The following is a 25,608-nucleotide window of genomic DNA, read 5'->3' as shown; positions in this document are numbered from 1 at the left end:
TGACTTTAGACTTTGCAGGTAGCAAGGTAATAGCAGGATCTTCATGTATCATTCATTTTTTTCTTTGAGAGCTTACAAACTTTTAGGTTGATTGAATGTGTGATGCACTGAGGTTGGTAGAAAGAATTATCACTCATCAAAGCATACTTTCTTGCCCAAACACTTAGGTTGTCTTCAGGGTATACCCTTGTTGTCTCAGCATCGAGCACATTCCTGTCAGAGATCTGGTGTTCAATGTTTGATGATATTTGATGGTACAAACAGATGGTGTTCTTGGCATTTCTTCTGTATTTGTGTGTGTGTGTGTGTGTATGTGTGTGTGTGTTGCTAAGGCTTACACTGTACACCTCCCACCCATCCTTAAAAAATACTATTTCTGCCTGTTTTTCCTCTTTATCTTGTTGCAGTCATGAATGTGGTATATTGTATTTTTTCACACAACATGGAAACATTTTTATTACTATAAAGCTACATATTCTGTAGGCTTCATAGCTATGTTACAATACCACAATTATGCCAACTAACAAATAATACATTAGAATGTAATTTTTTTTGTATAAGGTCAATATTGTAGATTGTTTCTAATTACCTAAGATTTAAAATTTCATCTTAATGTGTTTTAATCTTTTTTTTTTCCTTCTTTTTGTGGGTTATGGGGTTTGAACTCTGGCCTAGGCACTGTCCCTGAGCTCTTCAGCTCAAGGCTACCACCTCTTAAGCCACAGCCCCACATCCCCTTTTCTAGTGATTAATTGGAAATAAAAGTCTCATATTCTTTACTTCCCCGGGCTGGCTTTGAACCTTGATTCAGATCTCAGTCTCCTGAAAAGCTAGGATTACAGCCATGAGCCACTGTGCTCAGCAAGTCTGTGTGCTTTTGAACACACAAATAACATAAAAGATGTATATACTTTAGCGTTTAGCATGGGATTGTATATAATGCCTTATTCCTAATTTTAGGGTAATTTACTAGTATAGAAAGCTCAGCTGTCATTTTTAAATAATGTAATTCCTTAACCTTTTATTCTGGAAAATATCGAACATTCAGAAATATTAGATTATGTAGTTAAAAATTAGATTATATAGTTAACAATGGTTATATAGTTAACATTTTTGCTGTATTTATGAATATATGTATCTAAGTATATTTATAAATCTGTTTTGTCTATCTTATTTGCCAAACCCTTTCTCATTGAAAGTAATATGAAGGCATAGTCATTCAAAGAACTTATCACGTGTCAAGTAAAAATTAGAACATTTCCTCTGTATTTCTACAATACTACTGTTTTGCTGAGGAAATTAATAATACTTTCTTAATATTTAAATCATTCTGTCTGTGGGTTATTCTTCTCTGTGTCATCCTTGGGTCTGGGTGCTGTCCTTGAGCTTTGTTTTTGCTCCAGATTTCTAATGTACCACTGAGCCACAGCTTCCCTTCCAGTTTTTTGGTAATTTATTGGAGATATGAAGTCTCACAGACTTCACTGCATGGACTGACTAGCTTTGAACTATGGATACTCAGGGATCACCCCTCTTAAGTAGCTAAGATTATAGGTATGAGGCACTGGCACGTGGTTTACAAAAGTATGTTTAAAATTTTTTTTTTTAATAAAAATTAGTAAGCCAGGCATGGTGGCTCATGCAAGAAAACCTAGCTACTCAGTAGGCTGAGATTTGAGGATTATGGTTCAAAGCCAACTGGGGCACTAAAGACCAAACGATTCTTATCTCCAATTAATCACTAGAAAAGGGGAAGTGGGGCTGTGGCTCAAGGCTACTGCCCTACCCCTTGAGCTGAAGAACTCAGGGACAGCGCCTAGACCCATAGTTCAAGTTCTATGATCCACCAAAAAAAAAAAAAATAGACTTGTGCATTACATTTTATGGTTATAGCTTATTTGTTTTATTTACTCTCAGATGCTTCCATATTAATCTTTTGAAGAATGTCAGCTGTCTTAATTGGGAGAGTGTAGTTTTTCTGTCATATTAAAGAACCTTCTAAAGTTTTTGGCATGTATTACTTTTTCTTCCCTTCCTCTCTTCCTCCCTCCCTTCCTCTTTCCCTCCTTCCCTTCCTTTAACCTTTCCTTTCTTCCTGTTGGACCTCGGGTCCTATAGGCAAGTGAGCTACATTTGCAGCATTACTTTATATATATATATAATATGTAATTAAAATTATATAATGTATAATTAACACACATACATGTCTATATATATACACACGTATATATATTAGGTATATGTGTAATATGTATAGAAACTTGTGACCCATATATGTATTTAGGTGTATATGTTATATATAGTAACTTGTAATTTAAATTATATAATGTATAATTAATACATACGTATATACGTCTATACACACATATATGTATTAGGTATATATGTAATATGTATAGTAACTTGTAAAGGTCTCATGTCTCAAGACTTTTATCTGCCTTTTATTGAACTATATTGTTTCTAATTTTTTCCTAGGAGCAAGTATTTCATCATGTTGGGAGAAGATGCTAGAACAGACTCAGGAAGAGAATGATAAAGATGAAAAGAAAAGTGGTGATTCCTCAGAAGTGGTTAATATTGAAGAAAGGTACTATTCATGTAGAAAGTATTAAGAAATATAATAGCTGAATGTACCTAGCCTTTATTGTTAAGTAAATTCTTTGAAAAAGAGGTACTTTTCTTGCTTTCACTTGTGTGTTTGTGAGCATAAAATTGATGACACACCTTCCTTTACTGTCAGTAACAGTGGGAGATAGAGAAATATGTCAATTTGAGCAACCTTCACATTGTTAATGTTCACTGAGGACAATCAATCCGGATGTTTCTTCAGCCAGAGTTTGTGGCACACATTTGTAATCCTACCTTTAGGAGGCTGAGGCAGGGAGATTGAGTTTGAGATCAGACTGAGCTACATTGTGGATGAGAGGAAAATTAGATCATATTATTTATAAATTATGATTGCATAAGTAATCTAAGCTACAGAATTAAAAATCACTGTGGCAAAGAAAAAGTATCTTTAAAAATGTTATTATTTTCTTACATGCTGAATTTTTTTTTATTCTCTGTTTTTTGCCTGTATTGATGTGTGAACTCAGGGCCTCCTGCTTACTTGGCTAGCTTGCTTAGTTAGTGCTCTACCAATTGATCCACACCCCCTCCTGGCTTTTTACTCGTTATTTTGGAGAAGGAGTCTCTCCTTCTCCAGACTAGCTTCAAACCTTGATCGTCTGGATCTCAGTTATAGACGTGACCCACTAATGCCTAGCTTGAGGATTTTAAATATACGTCAATATATATATTAACAATGAAAATTATAGTTTGACACATATTACATGAGGCAAAATGATTTACACTATGTAGCTGGCATCAAACTTTTGGTCCTCTTGCTTCAGCCTCCTGAGTGTTTGGATTACAGTTGTATACCACCCTGCTGAGGTATAGAGCATGGCTTCATTTACATTTCAAAGGGCTTTTCTTAATTTAAAAATTTGCATTTAATTTAAGATATATATATATATATTTTTTTTTTGTTTTTGTTTTTCTTTTTTTGCCAGTCCTGGGCTTGAGCTCAGGGCCTGAGCACTGTCCTTGGACTTTCTCAAGGCTAGAGCTCTACCACTCGAGCCTCAGCACCACTCTGGCTTTTTTGTATGTATGTGGTACCGAGGAATTGAACCTGGGCCTTTGTGCATGCTAGGCAAGCACTCTACCATTAGGCCAAACTCCCGGCCCAATGTAAGATATATTTTAAAGTTAACATATGAATATATGAATCTAAAATCAATAATAGAGTTCAGAAGGGTTCCTGTGTATTCCTAAATCATGTACAAAATATAGATTTTCATTTTGGATAGTGGTAGGGGATTATAGCTTTTATTAAATTCTTCTCCCCCCTCTTGCTTTTATTAAATTCTTAAAGGAGAATTTGTGCTAAGTGCTAGTGGCTCATACCTGTAATCCTACCTACCTACTCAGGAGGCTGAGATCTGAGGATTGCAGTTGAAAGCCAGCCTAGGCAGCAAAGTCTGGGAGACTCTTTATCCCTAGTTAACTACCAGGAAGCCAGAAGTGGAACTGTGGCTCAAGCGTGGCTCTAGCCTTGAGTGAAAAGCTCAGGGCCAGAACCCAGGCCCTGAGTTAAAGGACACACACACACACACACACACACACACGCAAGCAAGATGATTATTTGCTTTATTTGTTTATTGGTACTGGGCTTTGAACTGAGGGCAGTCCTTATTTCGTTGGTGGTACTAAGTTTTGCATTTAAGACATTAAGGCACTTGCTTGGCATTGTGTTCTACTACTTGAGCCATGGCCTAACCCTTGATTTGCTTTAAATTTTTTTTTTTTTTTTGTCGGTCGTGGAACTTGAACACTGGGCCCTGAGCACTGTCCCTGAGCTCTTCAGCTCAAGGTTACTGCCTACCTCTGGGTCTGGGTTTTGTTCCTAAACTCTTCAGCTCAAGGCTACCGCCTTACCTCTTGAGCCACAGTACCACTTCTGGTTTTCTGGTGATTAATTGGAGATAAGAGTCTTACTGACTTTCATGCCTGGACTGGCATTCAACCTCGATCCTCAAATCTCAGCCTTCTGAGTAGCTAGGATTACAGGTGTGAGCCACCAATGCTCTTTTTTTTTGCATGCTAAGCATGCTGTATTACTGAGCTGCATCTAAAGTCCCTAACTGAAAGATTGTTTTTTAGTGTAGTAAAGGAGGAACAGAGTGTTAATTATTTATACATTGTGATTTGTGTGTTAAATGTTGTTTGTTTTTTTTTAATTTTTGATTAGGCCTATTAAAGCTGCCATTAGAGAAAAGAAACAGACATTTGAAGACTACTTAGAAGAACAAATTCAATTGGAAGAACAAGAACAGAAACAAAAACAGCTAAGGGTTAGCCGCATTTGTACTACTTAATTAAATTGTTCTAATGTTTTAGAAAGTTACTTATAACTTGCTTAAAAATAATTCTGATATTACTTATATATGCCAGAATTCATTCAAATGTTGTCCTTTTGATTTAGGAAGCAGAAGGATCGTCACTAATGAAAGCAAAACCCAAACGGCCATTCTTAAAACGAGGAGAAGGTTTAGCCAGGTTTACTAATGCCAGATCTAAGGTTCAAAAAGGGAAAGAAAATAAAGTAGTCCCCAACCAGAGCACTTCAGAAGAGCAGCATATGTTTAAAGTGGACAGACAACAGTTCCAGCGGAAAACTGCTCTCATTCATAAAGATGAGAACCCTAGCATTAAGAAGGACAATAAAGCTGGAGCCAAGACTGGTCCTGTCATACTTAGTCAGAAGCCAAAAGTGCCTAGGAATCCTAACAGGAAAAGTCTCTCTCCATCGGGATTGAAAATACAGCCAGGGAAGAAATGTGATGGACAGCTGAGAGAGCAGATCAAATCAGAAAAGAAAGCTGACTCTAATAATAAAGAAAATGTACCCGAATGCCCCAAACCCTGTAATGCTGATTCCAAGGTATGGCCTAAGACACAGGGGAAAGACAGACTTTCTCCTTCATCAGGACTGCTTGGTTGTGTGGCTTCTAAGACTGTGGTAGGTGAGACTCCAAAGGAGTCTGACTCCTTACTTGACATTTCTCTTCAGAAAAAAATGGAGAATTGGGAACGGGAAAAAGTAAAGGAAAACATGGAATTAGATGAATTTTTGTTTTTAGAACAAGCTGCAGATGAAATTTCATTTTCGAGTAATTCCTCATTTGTACTGAAAATCTTAGAAAGGGATCAGCAGCTCTGCAGAGGTCACCGGATGTCTTCAACCCCTGTTAAAGCTGTAAAGCAGGAGAAGAGGCAACTGGCTAATCCGAACAGCCAGAGCGACCACAGTGAGGATTCTGGCCATCAGGCTGCACATGTGAGTGAGAGAGAGTGTGAGGTCACAGCCAGACCACTTGGTTCAGCGCCCTTACCTGATGGCTTGCGAGAACTGTCTTGTAAAATCAGTGGGAGAGCCTTCCAAACAAGCACTTGTGAAAACCAAAACCACTGGGATGCAAGTGATGATGAAGGGGTTACAAACAGTAACAGTAGCACTGACTCTGAGCGGCGGCTTGATGTTACTGTAGTACCATCCACTGAAGAGGGAGAAAGGGGGTTCAGTCATAGAGAGGAGAGTCCACAAGTCTGTGATGACAAGGGGCCTTTTAGGGACACCAGAGCTCAGGAGGATAAAAGGAGAGATGTTGACCTAGACTTGTCAGATAAAGATGATAGCAGTGACGAGTCTATAATAGAAAGCCTGAGAACTAAAGTGTCGGAGCCCTCAAGAAGGCCTTCATCCCTAAGTGTGAGTAAAATTGATTTTGATGATGAAAGATCTTGGACTGACCTTGGGGAAAATTCATATCAACATAATGTTATTCTTGAGAATGAAGACATTTATGGGACACCCAAGACACACTACCCTAATAAGAATGAAATACATGTCCTGGAGAAGACAATAAAAAGGAAGGTTGCACCAGTGAAGAAAGAAGACTTCAGTAGGTCTGGGAGGAACAGAAGTCCACCTCCTACCTCCAATCTGATGATGAAATTCTTTCCATCTTTAAAACCAAAACCCAAATCAGATTCACATGTAGGCAATGAGCCCAAGTTAAGCAGGAGTGAAGACCAGCCTCCAGGTCAGTCAGCGTTACAAACTACTTATCAGAATGTTGTAAATATTAATATGTATCAGTATGTCCTTCATATCTGTACTTTGTTACTCAGTAGAAATTAGTGGTGGGTTTGTAGATTTCTTTGTACTTCTAAATAATATAATGGGCACTAGTGTAAGAGATTATGAGATTATCCCTGGTTTTCTTTTTTTTTTTATTTTGTGGGAGTGGAAGAGGTGGTGTGGTGGTGTGGTGGTGTGGCTGGGCATTAAACCCAGTCTTGCACATGTTAGGTGTTGGAATTACGTGTGAATTACATTTCCTTTTGTACAGTACCCTCCCTCCCCTCACTCTTTCCTAGTTCTTCCTTCCGTCTGTGTCCATCAGTTGTGTAGTTCACTGTTAGCAGTATCCAGTGAGCTCTACCACTGCACTTCTTTACTCTTTCTTTTTCCACTTAATTTTTTTAACCACCTCATGCATTAAGTTGTCAACATGAATAAGAAGAAATACAGTACAGCAGTCTCCTCTTATATTCCCAGTGGGTGCCTGACATTGGGTTTTACTGTATTGTCCAGGCTGGCCTTGTACTCCTAGGCTCAAGCTATCTCCTGCCTTAGCTTCCCAAGCAGCTGGGACTATAGGCATATGTCTTCATACTCAACTGTTTCTTATACATGTATAGTTTTTATATAAAGGAAGCACTGTGGCTCCTTTGCCATATCCATATTATTGCTGCCATTAATCTTGTGCTTTGGGCTATTATTAAGTAAAATTTGGGTTACCTAACCCAAGCTCTGGGATATTCTGACAGTTGATCTGATGACCAATGTGACTTCTTAGTGACTAGTGGATAGGGAGAGTTTTCAGTGGGAATACTCTGGACAAAGGGATGGATTCATGTTTCCAGTGGAACATTTAATCACACTATTCAAAATGGCATGCAATTTGAAAGTTATTCTTAATATTTTTTGGTTTGTGGTTGGCTGTAAAAAAAATAAAAAACAGAAAAAGCTGTGGACAGGGGTGGGACAAATAAAATTAAGTTTCTAGCCATGTACCAGTGGCTCATGCCTGTAATTCTAGCTACTGAGGGTGGCAGAAGCCAACCTGGCAGGAAGGTCTGTGAGACTCTTTATCTCCAATTAATCAGAAAAAGCTGGAAGTGGTGCTGTAGCTCAAGTGGTAAATCACTAGCCTTGAGTAAAAAGAGCCCTGGAACAGCATCTCAGCCTAGAGTTCAATCCCCAGGATAGGTACACACACACACACACAGTTTCTATCCTTCCCTAGACCTTGTCATGGTCCTTTTATTTGCATATTCTAAGAATTCCCACAGATAAGTATAGATGAGGGTATGTAATTCCTTCATAAAATAAAAACATTCTAAACACTGTCCCATATGTAATGATGACAGTCTTGAAGATTGTTCTAACATGCACATCTGCCTCATTATGTTTATGGCTATGTGGTCTTCATTAGATCTAATGGACTTCTCAAGTTCATAATAAAAAGCTCCATCCCATTACATTGTTATATAAACTCTGAATACCAAGCAGAATATTAGCTATTTAAAAATTTAAATTTACATGGTAACTTAAGTATTTTAAAAAAAAGTATTCTGATGTTAAATGTAGTATTTGTGGGAAGTTTAGAAGCTTAAGCTGGGCGTGGGTGGCTCATGCTTATAATCCTGGCTATCAGTCTGAACTCTGAAGTTGGAAGCCAATCTTGAGTGAAAAGGTGAAGGGAATGCCCGCATCCTTGAGATCAAGCCCCAGTACCACACACACAAAACGTTTGGAAGCTTAAAATGTGATGTAGCAAAAATACTTATGGCTAAACTTCTCAAAGGTAATTGAATCTTGTTTTGAGGTATTTCCTTCCAGTAATTTTTCTCCTATATATTTAAAAAATGCTGGTGATTTGTTTTGTACTGTATTTAGGTCTATGACATAGATCAGAGTGCAGTCCCTGAGCTTTTTTGTTCGACTAATACTCTACTACTTGAGCTACAGCTTCCCATGCCTGTGTTTTTTTTGATGGTTAAGTAAAGATAAGAGTCTCTTGGACTTGCCTGCCCAGGCTGACTGAACTCTGATCCTCAGATCTCAGCCTCCTGAGTAGCTAGGATTACAGGTATGAGCCACTGGCATTTAGATAGCTAACTTAAGGCAGGGATGGCTGTGACGGTTCCTCTTTTGGTAAATGTGCTTGCCTAGTATGCACAGGGTGCTGGTTTTAATCCCCAGTACTGGAAAAAAAAATTGATAAAAGGGGGAAAAAGTCTTAATTTGCTATTTTTTTTTTTTTTTTTACTGAGATAGTTTTTCTATGTTACCTCAGCCACCCTAGAACTCTCAGTCCTTTAAGCCTTGGGAGTGCTGAGATTATAGATGTGCTTTACCATGAAGAGTTAGTTTGATTTTGGAGTTCATTATCCATTTAAATATCTTGTAAATTGCTTATGTTCCTTTGTTGCTTTTTCCTTCCCTCTTCTTTCCCTCCCTCCCTTCTCTCCCTTCTTTCTTCCTTGTCTTTCTCCCCTTTTCTCTCTCTCCTTTTCTTTCTGCTGATACTGGAGTTTGACCTTAGGGACTTTAGCTTTTGCTTGGCTGTTTAACTCTTGGCTAGTGCCTTACCACTTGATCCATGCCTCTTTGTTGGTTAGTTGGAGATTTTTCTGGCCAGGATGGCTTCAAATTAAAGTTTTCATCTCAGCCTTCTGAATTATGGGATTAGGATTATAAGCGGGATTATAGGTGTGAGCCATCAGTTCCCAGCTTTATTCATGTTGCTAAGCTATATTCAATATGCTTTAAAATTTTTTAAATTGTATTTTATTGTCAGGGTAACATATAGAGGGGTAACAATTCGTCAGGTGGTGGATACTTTACTTCTTGAACATTGATATACCTTTACATGTTTTTCTCCCACTTTCCCTCCCCCCACTCCCTCCCAATCATGGTGTTTTATCACATTCCCTTGCCTATTTAAAATAAACAAATAAACATCTATAAAATATATCGGGTAACAAAGTCAGATACAGTAACAACCTGAGATAAACCATAAGGGGAAACAAAAAAAAAATAACTTCACATAGTATATTAAGAACAACAATGACAAAGACAAATCTCTCTCTCTCTTTCTCTCTCTTTTTTTTTCCACTTCTGGCCAGTCCTGTGAGTTGAACTCAGGGCCTGGGCACTGTTCCTGGACTTTCTCAAGGCTAGTGCTCTACCACTTGAGCCACAGTGCCACTTCCAGCTTTTTCTGTGTATGTCGTGCCAAGGAATCAAACCCAGGGCTTTGTGCATGCTAGACAAGCATTCTACTACTAGACTATGCTCCTGGCCCCTCAGTATGCTTTTAGAAATGGATTTGAGGGGCCGGGAGTTGAGCCTAGTGGACCCAGGTTTGATGATCTAGTACCACATACATAGAAAAAAACGGTGCTGTGGCTCAAGTGGTAGAGCTCCAGCCTTGAGAAAGCCCAAGACAGTGCCCAGGTGCTGAGTTCAATGCCCAGGATTGTCAAAAAACAATGGATTTGGATGATTTATTTTTATCTGTAATGATGTCCTTTAAGTTAAATTCTTTTTTTTTTTTGGCCGGTCCTGGGGCTTGAACTCCTCAGAGCCTGGGCACTGTTCTTGGACACTTTTTGCTCAAGACTAGCACTCTGCCACTTGATCCACAGGGCTACTTCCAGATTTTTCTGTGTATGTGGCTCCTGGGAATCAAACCCAGGGCTTCATGCATGCTAGGTGAGCATGCTACCAGTAGGTCTCCCTCCTGGCCTAAGTTAAATTCTTTTTTTTTTTTTTTTTTTTTTGGTTGGTTGTGGGGCTTGAACTCTGGGCTGGGCCTGGGCATTGTCCCTGAGCTCTTCAGTTCAAGGCCACTGGCCTTGAACTACAGCACCACTTCCTGTTTTCTAGTGGTTAGTTGGAGATAAGAGTCTCATGGTCTTTAGTGCCTGGGCTGGCTTTGAACCTCAGTCCTCAGATCTCAGCCTCCTGAGTAGTTAGGATAACAGGTGTGAGCCTCTGTGTCTGGCTCCAAATTAGATTCTTAAATTTGAATTGATTTTGTTTAGAAAGCTAGACCAATTTTATTTATTCATCCATTCATTCATGTACTGGGACTTGAACTCAGAGCTTGGGCACAGTCCCTTAGCTTTTTTCTCAATGCTGGTGCTCAGGCACTTGAGTCACAGTTCCACTTGTGACTTTTTGGTGGTTAATTGGAGATAAAGAGTTTTTTAAACTTTTTCATTAGACTTTCCTGCTTGGGCTAGCTTCAAACTGTGATCCTCAAATCTCAGTTTCCTAAGTAGCTTAGGCTCACAGGCAGGAGTCACCAGCTCCTGGCTCTTGGCTTCAATTTCATTTTTATATGTTTCTTTCTATTATTTGAAGTTTTTTTTCTAATGTTTTATAATGACACAAAAGATAATGTTAATAGCATTTTTGCTATTGTAATACCTTTGGTGTAGTTCACTTTTGATGGTCTTTATAGGTCATAGTGCCCCATCTCAGGTTCTGAGAGAGAAGATTAATGAATTGGAAACAGAAATAGAAAAATTTAAAGCTGAAAACACATCTTTGGCTAAACTTCGTATTGAACGAGAAAGTGCCTTGGAAAAACTGAGGTAAGTTTGCATCTATGAGTTGAGAAAAAACTTCAGTGATTAAAACTATATGTAAGACTACATCTAAAATATGTGAGGCTTTTTTTTTTTTTAACCCTAGTACTGGGGCTTGAACTCATGGCCTGGGCATTGTCACTTAGTTTTCTTTGCTAAGGCTGGCACTTGAGCTACAGCTCTACTTCAAGACTTTTTGGTAATTTAATTGGAGATAAGAATTTTGAGTTTATGTGCCTGAACTGGCTTTGCACTGCAGTCCCTAGATCTCAGCCTCCTGAGTAGCGAGGATTACAGGTGTGTATCAGGGCCTAGTCTGACCTTGACCATCATTCTTCTGCTTCAGTCTTCCAAGTGCTGGGATTACAGGTGTATACCACCATGCCAAATGTGTCAAATTTAGGACCTATCTCACTAGGCAAGTGCCTAATGCTGAGTCGCACTCCAGCTCTTTTGCTTTTAGCTTGTGTTTTAGGCATCCTCCTACCTCTGCCTTCTGATTAGTTGGGATTACAAGTATGTTCCACCATGTCTGGCCCTTAATTAGTATGTATGTATGTATGTATGTATGTATGTATGTATGTATGTATGTATTTAGACCAGTCCTGGGGCTTGAACTCAGGGCCTGGGTACTGTCCCTGAGCTTCTCTGTACTCAAGGCTAGCACTTTATCACTTGAGCCACAGTGCCACTTCAAGCCTTTTCTGTGTATGTGGTGCTGAGGAATCAAACCTAGGGCTTTGTGCATGCTAGGCAAGCACTGTACCACTAGGTCACATTCTTGGTCCTTTAATTAGTCATTTTAAAGTCTACACTTCAGTGGCATTTAGGGTTGGTGCTGTTTAGTGCATTGATAGCTCAATTACCTCCTTTCTCTATTTTCTTACCACCCTAGAAAGGTATCCCCTTTCCTCTCCTTGTCTGCTTTCTGCATCTATAGAGTTACCTTTTCTGCATATTTCATTTAAATGGATTTACAGAATTAAAATCACTCATAATTGCTTAGCATCATGCATTTAAAATTCATCTGTTGTGTATTAGTGCTAGGACTTGAACTTAAGAGTCAAGAAAGAGAGTTTGGAACTATGCCTCCATTTCAGTATTTTGCATATGCTATTTTGCCAGACTGGCTTTGAGCCTTGATCCTCTAGGTTTCAGCTCGCTGAGTAACTAGAAATATAGGTCACCTAAAGTACCCATCATAGTATTACTTTTAATGACTGAATATCCCATTTGTTTCAATGGAGGCAGAGACTTAGGTTTGTAATCCCAGCTACTATGAATGTTGAACAAGATAGTCACGAGTTTGAGTTTGAGGCTAGCCATTTCAGAAAAATATAAAAGGCCAAGGAAAATCTGTAGGACATTGATACTCTCTTGGGCAGATCTCTCTCTCTCTCTCTCTCTCTCTCTCTCTCTCTCTCTCTCTCTCTCTCCCTCTCTTTTTCTTTCTTTTTTTTTTTTTTGATACTGAGGTTTAGACTCAGGCTCACACTTGTGACCTTGCTTGCGGTTGGTGCTTTACCATTTGAATCTTGCATCCAGCCTGGGTTTTGTTGGTTAATTGGAAATGGTATGGCACAGACTTTTCTGCTCCAGCTAGTTTTGAACTTTGAACCTCCAGATCTCAACCTCTGGAGCAGCTGGAATTGTAGACACGAACCACCAGTTCCTGGTAAGCAGATAAAATTTTTTGATAGCTTTGTGGTTTTTTTTATTATCAAAGAATTTATTAACATTGATTTTTGCATCAGATTTCAAGTGATGGATTTAACAAACAAGTATTCAAGAAGGGAATCTATATACAATCACTGGTACTTAGATTTTAGAACATAATTAAAATTAGGCTGAGGGTTTGTATGTCATAGATACCTATTAATCTATGTAATAAAACATTATGTCTATGGAGTCACAGATTTTTGTCTATGTAGTTGTGTTTATATTTCCAATACCTTGTTCATAGCATTGGGTATGCAAATATTGAGTCCATTCTCTTGTACTGTATGGATCTAATAGCCACATATTAAGGATACATGCACCTTTTGTTCCTTTGGTCTTGACTTGTCTCACTCAACATGATTTGTTCTAGATTCATCCATTTCCCTGTGAATGTCATTGTTTTATCTTGTCTGTTGACTATGTAGAATTCCATTGTATATATATGCCACATTTTCTGTAGTAAGCAGATAAATTTTTTTCCCTTGTAAAAATTTATTGTTTGTGAAAACTCTATCACGGCCCACCTTCCCCGGCAACCAGTGGCTGTTTAGATGACTTAGAGTTAGGGCCACCTCCCGCAGTCTGTCCTATGTGGTTGAAGTCCAGTCGTCACCCCTCAGTTCCAGGCCTGAGAGATTGTCATGGTGGCTGACAAGTCTTTAGAGAGTCGTTATCGCCGGCACATCATTTTCCTCAGCCTGGAGAAGAAAGGAGCTGACCAGGATGACTGGTTGCCCAGGCCAGAAAGCTCTTCAGGGGGCTGGGTGTCAGGCATCTGCATCACAGTGGGCTCTATGGTGGAGGCCTTTAGGGGACAAGGTTACCCTCCCCACCCCCCGCCTCTACCTGGGCAGGCTGCACACTGTCTTTGAGTTGGGCATCTGCAGATTTTCTGCTCCTTGCTCTCTTCAATGGTGGAAGGGCCTGGCAGGTGTGAAGTGGCCTCAACAGCAGGGGTCTCGGGATGTGCGGGCATTTGGCCCTGGCACTCCTTGCCTTCCCCCACAAGCAGCACCAGGAGTTCCTGCAGCTCCTTCTTCTTCTGCACCTTCTCCTGGGTCAGCTGCTTGACACACCCATCTTTCTCCTTACACGGCTGGTCCAGGACTTCCATCCGTTCTTTGCACAGCACTATGGGGTCGTCGAGGGCGCTGATGGGTTTGGACAGCTGGGCGCACCAGCGCTGGAGGTCCCCCACTGGACTCTGGTGCTCCACCTGGTCAGGCACGACCCGCAGGAAGCAGGTTTTCATCTTCTTCTCAGACACCTGCGTGTCCTGCTTGCTGTCCCCTGATGGACCATGGTTCCTGCTCTCTGGGAACAGGGCCTGCTGCTCCAGCTTGGTCTGGCACTGGGCTGCCAGGTTGGCCAGGCACTGGCAGCGGGCCTGCTGCTCCTGCAGCTGCTGGCCGAGTTTCCCTTTTCTCACCTCAGCAGCTGATTGTGCTTTCAGGTAAAGGGCCTGCAGACTTGTGGGTTGTCCACAGCTTCTGGGATGGTCATGGCGGCTGGAGTTGCCTCCTCAGCCCTTGCTTCTTCCTTGTCCCCTTCTTTATCTTCTCTGGGGAAAACCAGGAAGCTAAGCTGGCCCTGGACTTGCTCCTTCTCTTGCTTACTGGCTTCCAGACACTGGGTCAAGGTCAGGTCCAGGTCCTGCTCCTGCTCCTGCTGTTCCAGCAGCTGGGTGTGCCTCAGCAGGTGCTCCTCTGCACTCAGCGGCTGAGTGGAGGCCCTGTTGTCTTCACAGGTGGCTCTGAGTTCCTGCAGCTGGGCCAGGTACTGGGCATTGAGCTCCTGTAGACTCTGGGCTGCTTGCCAACTGCCTTCAGCCACCTCCTTCCACTCTCCTAACCCCATCTCTCGCTGCTCCAGCTTCTCCTGGAGCTGTTTCTTCTCCCGCTGCTCTGAGGTCAGGAGGCTGGTGAGCTGGTCCTTCTCAGTGCTCAGCCTGTGGACAGCTTCCTGCAGCTGCTCCAGCTGCTCTTTCAGCTCTCTGGTAGGCAGGGCTGTGCATCTCTGGGTGTCAGGGAAGTTGGGCTGAGCCTCGTCATGCCGATCCCACTCCTCCACCTTCTTCTCCAGTATTAGCAGCCGTTCCTAGTAAGCAGATAAATTTTAAGGAAAGAATGAATTTGCAGTTAAATTGTCTGGCTGGTACCAATGGATCATACCTGTAATCTTAGTTACTCAGGAGGCTGAGATCTAAGGATCACAGTTCAAAGCCAGCCCAGGCACAAAAGTCCTGTTGAGATTCTTTTTTTTTCATATATTTTTATTGTAATTAATAGAAGGGTTACATTATATTCACCAGATAGAAGGTACCTTACTTCACAAATATTGATACCCTTCTCATGTCATGGTCCCCATTTCCCTCCTCCCTCCCCCCACTCATCTTAATTTCCTCCCTTCCCTATCCTATTTCAAATAACCAATTAAGCATATATAAAATGTATCAGATAACAAGGTGAAATATTGTAACAATATGAGATAACCAAGGGACAGCAAAAGGGATACCTGTTGAGATTCTTATCTCCAATTAACTACCAGATAACTGAAGTGGCACTGTGGCTCAAAGTGGTAAAGTGCTAGCTTTGAGCTGAAGAGCTCAGAAACAGTGCCTAGGCCCAGAATTCAAGCCCCATGATCAAAAAAAAAAAAAAATTGAAACAAGAGTACAAGGCCCCGAGTTCAAATCCCACTACTGGCACGCACAAAAGTAAGATTTATTTTTAATCCTTTCAGCATTTTAAATTTTATGTTACTTTAAAATTTTATGAGACTCCATGGTCCTCCAGGTCTTAGCCTCTTGATTTGCTAGACTTAAAGCATGAACCACCCGCTTGACTTTTTTTTTCCCCTTTTAGTTTTTGGTCATAGGGCTTGGACTCAGCTTGGGCGCTTTCCCTGAGCTCTTCAGCTCAAGGCTCCCCTACTCCAGGGCCTGAGTGTTGTCCCTGAGCTCTTCAGCTCAAGGCTACCACCCTACCCCTTGAGCCTCAGCACCACTTTCATTTTCAAGTAGTTAATTGGAGATAAGGGTTTCATGGTGTTTAATGCCTGGGCTGGCTTTGAACAGCCATCCGCAGATCTCAGCCTCCTGAGTAGCTAGGATTACGGGCATGAGCCACCCCATGCCTGGCAAAGCGCTTGGTGTATTTTAAGAACATTTGAATGATAAAGAATAGTTTAGTATTTTCACTGTGATGAGCTTTCTTTGCAACATTTAAGTTCTGAATTTGGGACATATGTTAGAATTCTTATTTTACAGGTGATGAAATTGAGGCATTGAAAAGTTGAGAAGTTGTCTGAATTCACCTCTTTACACTGTCTGTTCATCTGTCATTGAACTTAGAGCCTGGCTACTGTCCCTAAGTTTTTCACTTAAGTCTGATGCCATAGATCCACTTCTGCATTTTTTGGTGGTTAATTGGAACTAGTGTCTCATGGACTTTCTTGTCCTGTCTGGCTTCAAGCCATGATCCTTAGATCTCAGCCTCCTGAGTAGCTAGGATTACAGATGTGAACCACCAGTGCCTAGCCTTTTTTTTTTGTTTTGAGGTGGCAACCCATTGTGTTACTTAGGCTGGTTTTGAACTCCTGTGGATAAAGGGATGTTTCTCCTACCCTGGCCTCCCAAGTGCTAGGATAATAGGTATACATTGCTATATCTGGCCTGCAGGTGGAATAATTATAGTGACATGGTCCCATATGGTAACAATATGGTTTGGTCATTGTAGAAAAGAAATTGCAGATTTTGAGCAACAGAAAGCCAAAGAACTGGCTCGAATTGAAGAGCTTAAAAAGGAGGAAATGCGAAAGTTGCAAAAGGAGCGTAAAGTTTTTGAAAAATACACTACAACTGCACGGATTTTTCCAGATAAAAAGGAACGTGAAGAAATACAGGTATGCTGGTTCTTAACATTATACTCTTAAGGGTGTAAAGGTGAGACTTGGGTTGGGGGTGGGCTGGAGTATGGCCTAGTGGTACAGTACTTGCCTGGTATGCATGAAGCTCTAGGTTCAATTCCTCAGTACTACATACACAGAAAAAGCCACAAATGGTAGAGTGCCAGTTTTGAGAAAGCGCAAGGACAGTGCCCAGGCCTTGAGTTCTAGGACTGACCAAAAAAAAAAAAAAAACTTGAAAGAATCTTTTTTTTAAATCTTTTTTATTGTAATTAATAAAAGGGTTACATGATATTTGCCAGATAGAAGGTGCATTAATTCACATATATTGATACCCTTTCACATGTCTTGGTCTCCATTACCCTCCCCTCCACCCCCCATCTTGGTTTTCCCCCCTTCCCTATCCAATTTCAAATAACCAAATAAAAATAAATCCAATATATCAGATAACAAAGTGAGATACTGTAACAATATGAGATAACCAAGGGACAGCAAAAGAGATGAGAGATAACATAGTACATTAAGGACAACAATCATTCATTGTATGGCTTTTGTTTCAATATCCTGGAGGTCTTTTCAATTAGCTTCATACTATATGGCCTTATGTATCAAGGTTTTGCTCTACTGCAGATCTCTGCTAGTAGAGCCCAAGGTTTCTACTGATTATGACAAATGAGAGAAACCATTGAGCCTAAGTTCCTTTGAGTCTGGCTTACTTCACTTAGTATGATTTTTTCTAAGACTTTCCATTTCCTAACAAATGGGTCGATGTCGTTTTTTCTGACAGCAGCATAGAATTCCATTGTGTACAAATACCACAACTTGTTGATCCACTCATCAACTGAGGGACATCTAGGTTGGTTCCATATCTTTGCTATGGTGAATAGTGCTGCAATGAACATTGTTGTGCTAGTGGATTTAGTATGTCCTAGTTTCTGGATGGTTGGGTAAATGCCAAGTAGTGGAATTGCTGGGTCATAGGGGATCTTTATGTTTAGCCTTTTGAGGCACTGCCACACTGCTTTACATAGTGGTTTAACGAGTTCGCACTCCCACCAACAGTGTAGTAGGGATCCCTCCTGGCCACATCCCCTCCAGCATCTGTTGTTATTCGTTTTCCTGATCCTGGCCATTCTAACTGGAGTGAGGTGGAATCTTGGAGTTGTTTTAATTTGCATTTCTTTTATGACCAGAGATGTTGAGCATTTTTTCATGTGTCTATAGGCCATTTTTGTTTCTTCTTCAGAGAAAACTCTCTTTAAGTCTTTGGCCCATTTTTTTAATGGGATGGTTGTTACTTTGGGGATTAGTTTTGGAGTGATTCAATTTTTTGAGCTGTTGATATATTTTAGATAGGAGGCCTTTGTCCGTTGTTTGGTTGATGAAGATTTTCTCCCACTCTGTAGGCTTCCTAATTAATTTACTAGCTATGTCCTTTGCCATACAAAAGCTCTGTAGCTTAATGCAGTCCCACTTATCCAGCCTTTCTCTTATTTGCTGTGATTCTTGGTCCTTATTAAGAAAGTTTCGACCTGTGCCAAGGAGGCCTAGTGTATCTCCTATTTCTTCTTGTAAAGTTTTCAGTGTGTCACCTTTTACTTCCAGGTCTTTGATCCATTTGGAGTTAATTCTAGTGCAAGGTGACAAAGAAGGATCCAACTTTAGTTTTCTGCAGGTGCTTAACCAGTTCTGCCAGCACAACTTGTTGAAGAGGAGGCTATCTTTCTTCCAGACACTTGAAAAAATCTTAAAGAGAAATATTATTCACTAAATTTGAGAATCTGAGAATGCATCAGATAAATTTTTCTTGTCTTTTCTAAAGTGTATAACGATACCATTTTCCCCTTAAACTTATGCATAGGCATAGGGATGAACTTAACAAACCATGAGCAATGTAATGTTTAATAACTTTTTTTTTTTTGCCAGTCCTGGGGCTTGAACTCAAGGGCCTGAGCACTGTCCTTGGGCTTTCCTTAAGGCTAGGGCTCTACCCGTTGAGCCTCAGCACCACTTTTGGCTTTTTCTAAGTATGTGGTACCGAAGAATCGAACCTGGGTCTTCGTGCATGCTAGGCAAGCACTCTGCCACTAGGCCAAACTCCCAGCCCGATCTACAGTTTTTTTAAAACTAAGGAATCTGATTTTGTTTCAAGAACTTTCAAGGTTTGTGACTAGGATCTGAGATTAATCTCAAATCAGTCCAGCTGCTTGCTTGGGGTAGGGAGTGGCACCTCGAAGGAGGGTCCCTTGAGCTTCTTTGTGTTTGTTCTGACAGACCCCTGCCTGCTGTGAGGCCTACATAGGTACCTGCTGCTGAGGTGGTTTGGCCTCCCACCACTCCCAGCCTCCCATCTGTGTGCTTGCTGTCCTGTTTGTATTTGCACTCTCTTCTCAGCTCTCTTCTTCCGGCAGATTTAGCCTCATATGCTTCTTAGGTCCTTGCCCTATTCTGATAGCTGTCTAGATTTCTGTTGGTACTTTGCTTGTAGATATTGTTTGTACTTTGGTTTGCAGTTTATTTACATATTGCATTTAGTTCATTTGAAACAATTCATGCCCCCCTCCTTGGGGTGGGGGTGGGGGCTTGAACTCAAGGCCTGTGTGCTGTACTTGAGACACAGCTCTACTCCGCTTTTTTTTTTTTTTTTGCTAATTGGAGATAAGATTTTCTTGATTTTTTTGTTTGTTTTTGTTTTTGTTTTTGCCAGTCCTGGGCTTGAGCTCAGGGCCTGAGCACTGTCCTTGGACTTTCTCAGAGTTAGAGCTCTACCACTTGAGCCTCAGCAACCACTTCCGGCTTTTTTTTCTATGTACGTGGTACTGAGGAATTGAACCCGGGTCTTCATGGATGCTATGCAAGCATTCTACTACTAGGTCAAACTCCTGGCCCCTTTCCTGATTTTTTTCTTGTCTGGGCTGGCTTTAAACTTCAATTCTCAGATCTGAACCTCTTGAGTAGCTAGGATTACAGGCATGAGCTACTGAAGCCTGGCTACAACTGATGTTCTTTTTTTTTTTTTTTCCAGTCCTGGGGCTTGAACTCAGGGCCTAGGCACTTTCCCTGAGCTTTCTCAAGGCTAGCACTCTGCCTTTGAGCCACAGCATCACTTTTGGCATTTGCTATGTATGTGGTACCGAGGAATCGAACCCAGGGCTTCATGCCTGCTTGGCAAGCACTTTACCATCAGGCTATGCTCCTGACCCCAACTCATGTTCTTAATATCTATTTCTTCTCATGAATTCCAAACAGAATTGGTACTAAGACTGGATTGAGTTAACCTTATCTCAACTTCTCCTTCCTCTCATTGGGGCATGTGTATGTATATGAACTCAGGGTCTGGGTGCTGTCCCTGAGCTTTATTACACAGGGTTGGTAATCTACCAACCACTTGAGCCACAGCTCCACTTAGTTGTTTTGTTGGTTAGTTGTGGCAGTGGTGTTGTAGACCTTCCTACACAGTTGGCTTCAATCTGTGAGTCACAGATTTCAGTGTTCTGAGTAGCTAGGATTATAAGCATGAGCCACCAGAGCCTGACTGTTTTAAATCAAGTATAACCTAAGGCCCTTTCTTCCTTCTTCCAGCTAGTATCTTAGCTTAGACCTTTATCACTTCATGCTGTATACTTGCAGTTACCTCCTGAGCAATGAGGTCTCCACTTTCTCCTGACTTCTGATGAATGGTTGATGCTATAAGTTAAAGGGCTAGCCTGTACCTTACTTTGCCTTTCTAAAACTCTAGTGTTATTTATTGACCAAACCTCTTTTCTGCTGCCTTTGGTAGGCTGGCAGTTCTGTGTCATTGAAATGTCCCTTTTACCCTGTTTTTCATCCCCATTACATTGTTTTAATTCTAGTACTTTTTTGAAAGGCTTTGAAACAACAAGTAGCAGATTTACAAGAAGATCTGAAAAAGAAGGAAGCAAAATGGTCAAGTGCACAGGGCCGTCTGAGAAGCCAGATAGAAATGTTAGTCAAAGAGAACACGGACCTCAGGGAAGAGATCAAAGTAATAGAAAGATTCCGGATAGATGCCTGGAAGAGGGCAGAAGCTATTGAGAACAGCCCCAAGACCTACCGATGTGTGACTGCCACAAAGAAAGACAAATCTGTGGTAGGTTTGGGGCAACTGGTTTTGCCAGGTCAGGGGTGACATTAAAGTTTTGAGCATTTCAATTCATGAAGACAAAAAACTGGAATGGTAGGTTAAAGGGCTGGGTCTATGGTTTCTTTTTTTCTTTTTTCTTTTTGGTCAGTAGCGGGGCTTGGACTCTGGGTGCTACTCTTGAGTTCTTCAGTTCAAGGCTATCGCTCTACCCCTTGAGCCACAGTGCCAGTTTTCTAGTGGTTAATTGGAGATAAGAGTTTCATTGTTTGTCTTTAGGACCTGGGCTGGCTTTGAACTGCAGTCCTTAGATCTCAGCCTCCTGAGTAGCTAGGATTATAGGTGTGAGCCACTATGCCCAGATTATGGTTTTTTTTATAAGACAAATCTAGGAGATGAAGGTAGGTGATGGTTGCACTTAAAATATATAATTGTATATTAATATTCAACTCTTACACTTAATGGTTTTGATGATAAATTTTAGGTGACTTAGATTTTTACCAGTTAAAATCATTGCTATAAACCGTTACTTTAAAATGATTTTTTATCATTCTTACAATGTTGCAAAAGGCAGGTAATCTCACCTTAAAAGGTTAAATGGGGAGTCACCTGCATAAGTTCCTTTTAAGTATTTGTGAATAGCCATCTGTAGCAGGCACAGGACCTTGAGGGTACAAGGTGGGCAAAACAGACAAAAGCCCTGACCCTCAAGGGGACTATATTCTCCGCACAGCAGAAAGACGGATGGGTATGTAAATGTGGGATTTGTAGATCACAAGGAGGCTTAGGGGAAAAGGCAAGGCCAGGCGCACGGATGGGATGCAAGTCTCAGAGAGCTGCCATTTGCAATAGGATGGCTGGAAAAGTCTATGGAGAGGAATGGCAGCTGGAAGGAGCCATCATGGGACTGTGGCGAGAAGATGGGGTGAAGATAGACATGTAGTATTCTTTGTACTGAGTTGGTATGTGGTGTTCCAGTAATGTAGGTCAACACTTTTTATTCAAAATTCTCTCACACCATAGAACCCGTCTGTGCAAATTCAGAAGAATCATATTTCTTCAGGAGCCCAGGTGGAAAAATATAAGAAAAACTACTTGCCAACACAAGGTAAGAGGTTGAATGATTTTTTTATATATCAGAATTTAAAGAATAGTGTGCATGCACGCACACACACACACACTAAAGAACAGAACATTTATACCAGAAGTAGAGTGTTGTGAATATGATTGAAGTTGCTCATCATCTTACTCTCCCAGATGGCAGTTCCGGTATCATTCTATTCCAGTTTGTTTATTGTCTCAGTAGTGACAATACATCACTGCATCAATACTTAAAACTCCATGTGATTGGCTTTCATGGCTCTCTTGATTATTTCTGGTGTGGTGTCCCTGTTTGGGCATTCGGCTTTCCCTTTCCCAGTTTTTTATAGGAAAATGGATTAAACATAGAGTTTGCAGTTGGGCACAGGAGTAGATGTGGGTCTTGTCGATGTTTCTTTACCGAGTGTTCATGCCAGATTTTTACCGTAAGTGGAATAAGCCCTCTATGCCTGCTAGTGCTTGATCTGGTCAAACTAACACGTGGTTTTATGTGCACCCCTGATCAGTTAGGGTTGTCTCTTCTCTCAGATGTGATGTCTGGGGTCCCTGTGTTGTTCATGTCTTTTGCCCATTTGAAATACGGTGCTCCTTGTAGAAGTTGATACTTGTCAGTTATAAGCACTGCCAGGATATTTATAGTTTAGGCTTTTAGTTTGTGGTTTTCTTTTTCTTTTTTATTTTTGAGGTTTGAACTCAGGACCTGCTTGCTAGGCAGAAACTCTATTACTTGAGCCATGCATTGCATCCAGTCCTTCTTTATTTTTTTTCATGACTTTAGGATTTTTTTTTTTTTTTTGCCAGTCCTAGGGCTTGAATTCAGGGCCTGGGCACTGTGCTTGAGCTTTCTAAAGGCTAGGGCTCTACCACTTGAGCCATACCTCGGCTTCCAGCTTTTGTGTATGGGGTTCCAAGGAATCAAACCCAGGGCTTCGTGCCTGCTAGGCAAGTACTCTACCACTAGGCCACCCTCCAGGCTCAACTTTAGGAAATTTTTCTTTTTTTTCCTTTGCTTTACAGATTTCTTTGGGAAGGCACATCATACTTCTACTCAGGTCATTTTTATAGTCCAGAGGTCTTTATTTTTTGGCATCTGTTAGGCCATGAATTCATAGGGGGTAGGTTCCAGTAGCTCAGGCTCCTTCCCATTGGTTCTCACAGTGTGCTTCTCTCGGTGACACCATGAGGCTCGTGCTTCAGTTGAACCCAGGTTCCTTTCTCTTTGCCTTCCTTTTTCTGGTCATTTTCCTTCACCCGTTTCAGGAAGCTATCTCGGCTCTTGGAGTGCTTAGTATGCATGTTAATCCTCTTGGCAAGGATCTTGTCCTTAACTTGTTCACAACAATGCCAACAGCGCGCTGGGTAACATTGTAGATCCTTCCAGTTTTGCCATGATAACATTTATGGGGCATTCCTTTTTGAACAGTACCCATTCCCTTGATGTCTACAATATCACCCTTCTTGTAGATTCTCATGTATGTGGCCAAAGGGACAACTCCATGTTTCCTGAAGGGCCGAGGGAACATGCACTGGGTACCTCTCCTCTTTCCCTTTGTGTTCCTTATTTTGGCAAATTACTGGAAGATGGCGGTTATGGCCAAAAGGAAGCTAGGAAACCTTTCTTAATCCTTGGGCTCTAACATTTTTTTTTTCTATGAACCTGGAGCTTTAGACTCCCTTGAATTAAAATACAATAGCAACACATATTTTGGCCTAAGTACAAGTAGATTAGCAGTGCCTGCCACCACCTCTCCATGATGTTTTATGACTTTCTGTTACTGAGTTATCAAAAAGCCAGTTATCACCGGCTTTAGGCGTCATCAGCGGAGTCATGCTGTGTGGGTGCTGCTCCTTTGGGGCTGATGTCCCAAAAGTCAGTGGTTTTCCTCAAATCCTTGGGAACACGTAGGCTCTGTTGGGCTTTCCATGTAGGCATCTAGCCTCAGGGCTTCCAGCATGGCTCCTGGGGCTTGTCCGTCTCTTCAGGTTCTTCCAGGTCCACGTGGTGTCCACAGGTGAGGCAGACGGGGCTGAGCAGCCCAGTCACTTGTCTTCCATGGCCAGTGTGGCTGGCACTGCCCAGCAGTAGCAGAGCTGCAGTCTGTGAGGGCCAGCACTGTGCATCCAGGTCTGATTCCTGTTTGAGGCTGTACTCTGCAGTGTACTCTGCGCAGATCTGAAGCATCGAAAGGTCCAGGGCAATCTGTCAGCAATGCTGAGCCCTGTGAAGTGGAGAGCGACCACAGGGCAAGCTCCACCATCATGATGCTACACCTGCTCCCTGCACGTGTCCACATCTGCACCCAGTGGTCTGCACTGGAACTGTGGTGTTCTTGCCCATCTGGCAGGGTGAGGGGAAGGTCCTCATGGGCCTTGTTGGCCTTGGTGATGAGCTCTGCTCACAGCTGTCAGGTTACCCTCCTTGGTCACTCTACACTCTGCTTCCTTGGACACGCCTACTTGCGGGCACTCTTGTAGCTGGCAGTCCTGACAGCAATTTCTGGGGACCTTGTTGATGGTTTTTGTTGTGGTGACATGTGTCCAGCATGTTCTGGCAGGACTTGTCATTACAAGGAGTATGGCCTGTAGACGGGAGGCAGCAGTGTGGGTGAGGACAAGCAGGGCACCATTTCCTCTGAGATAGTGCTTTTCACTGATTGGAGACTAGGTTGTGGCCATCCAGTAATCTCAAGTCCAGTGCAACAGGTGTTGCCTGTGGGTCTACACAGCAAGCCAGCCCCAGGCCCAGCGACCCCATATAGCTAACGGACCCAGGGCAAGTGAGTGATTCCACGCAGTCATACATCTCAGCCTGGCTTGGAGGAAAGCTGGGTCCACCAAGGACCCACAGCCCATTCTCCTTCTCCTCCTGTCCCCATGATGCCCTGCTCCTGTAGGGGGAATGGAAAGGGCTAGCATAGGGTGCCAAGCTGCATGGGGGGATAAAATGGGTGGGGAAAGGGTGATCCCCTGCAAGGGGAAAGGACTGTGAGTTTGAAGCCCAGGCTTTGCCTTCAATGTGTGTGTGTGTGTCTTTGTGTGTGTCTGTGTGTGTGGTGGGACCGGAGCTCTGGTCCTAGGCACTGTCCCTGAGTTCTTCAGCTCAAAGTTACTGCCCTACCCCTTGAGCTACAGAGCCACTTCCAGTTTTCTGGTGGTTAATTGGAGATAAGCGACTCATGGATTTTATTGCCCGGGCTGGCTTTGAACCTCGATCCTCAGATGTCAGCCTTCTGAGTAGCCGAGCCACCACATCCTGCTGCCTTCAGTCTTGGTAGGTTTTATTGGGTGCCTTGGTTTTCCTGGGTATCTTAGCTGCTAACACTGTAGAGACTTTTTGTACACATTCATTTCTGGAATGGCTGGAGTATTGACATATCTTTTTTTTTCTTATTCTGGTACTAAGCTTTGAACTCAAGGCCTTGATCTGTTGCTCAACTTTTTGATCATAGCCTTATCTCCAGCCTGACAGTTCGCTGGTTAACTGAAGGTGGGATCTCTTGGACTTT

General features: G+C 41.8%; 1 protein-coding gene and 1 pseudogene across 1 annotated transcript in view; one reads left to right on the top strand and one right to left on the bottom strand.

Moving 5' to 3' along the window:
* Nucleotides 1–25,608, top strand: part of Cpap (centrosome assembly and centriole elongation protein) — a 56,494-nt gene that overhangs the window by 21,051 nt on the left and 9,835 nt on the right. The window contains exons 6-12 of the mRNA XM_090342431.1: nucleotides 2,476–2,587; nucleotides 4,796–4,898; nucleotides 5,030–6,650; nucleotides 11,148–11,280; nucleotides 16,731–16,896; nucleotides 20,768–21,010; nucleotides 22,025–22,109. Coding sequence (XP_090198557.1) covers nucleotides 2,476–2,587; nucleotides 4,796–4,898; nucleotides 5,030–6,650; nucleotides 11,148–11,280; nucleotides 16,731–16,896; nucleotides 20,768–21,010; nucleotides 22,025–22,109 — 2,463 coding nt within the window. The remainder of the gene's footprint in view (nucleotides 1–2,475; nucleotides 2,588–4,795; nucleotides 4,899–5,029; nucleotides 6,651–11,147; nucleotides 11,281–16,730; nucleotides 16,897–20,767; nucleotides 21,011–22,024; nucleotides 22,110–25,608) is intronic.
* On the bottom strand, nucleotides 23,196–23,658 carry LOC150057282 (large ribosomal subunit protein eL21 pseudogene; annotated as a pseudogene).

The sequence above is a fragment of the Megascapheus bottae genome, chromosome 11 (genome assembly GCF_031878675.1).
Source record: "Megascapheus bottae isolate mThoBot1 chromosome 11, mThoBot2.hap1, whole genome shotgun sequence".
In the NCBI taxonomy this organism is placed as follows: domain Eukaryota; kingdom Metazoa; phylum Chordata; class Mammalia; order Rodentia; family Geomyidae; genus Megascapheus; species Megascapheus bottae.
Note: the sequence above shows the minus strand (reverse complement) of the source record. Positions and strands in the feature narration are given on the sequence as shown.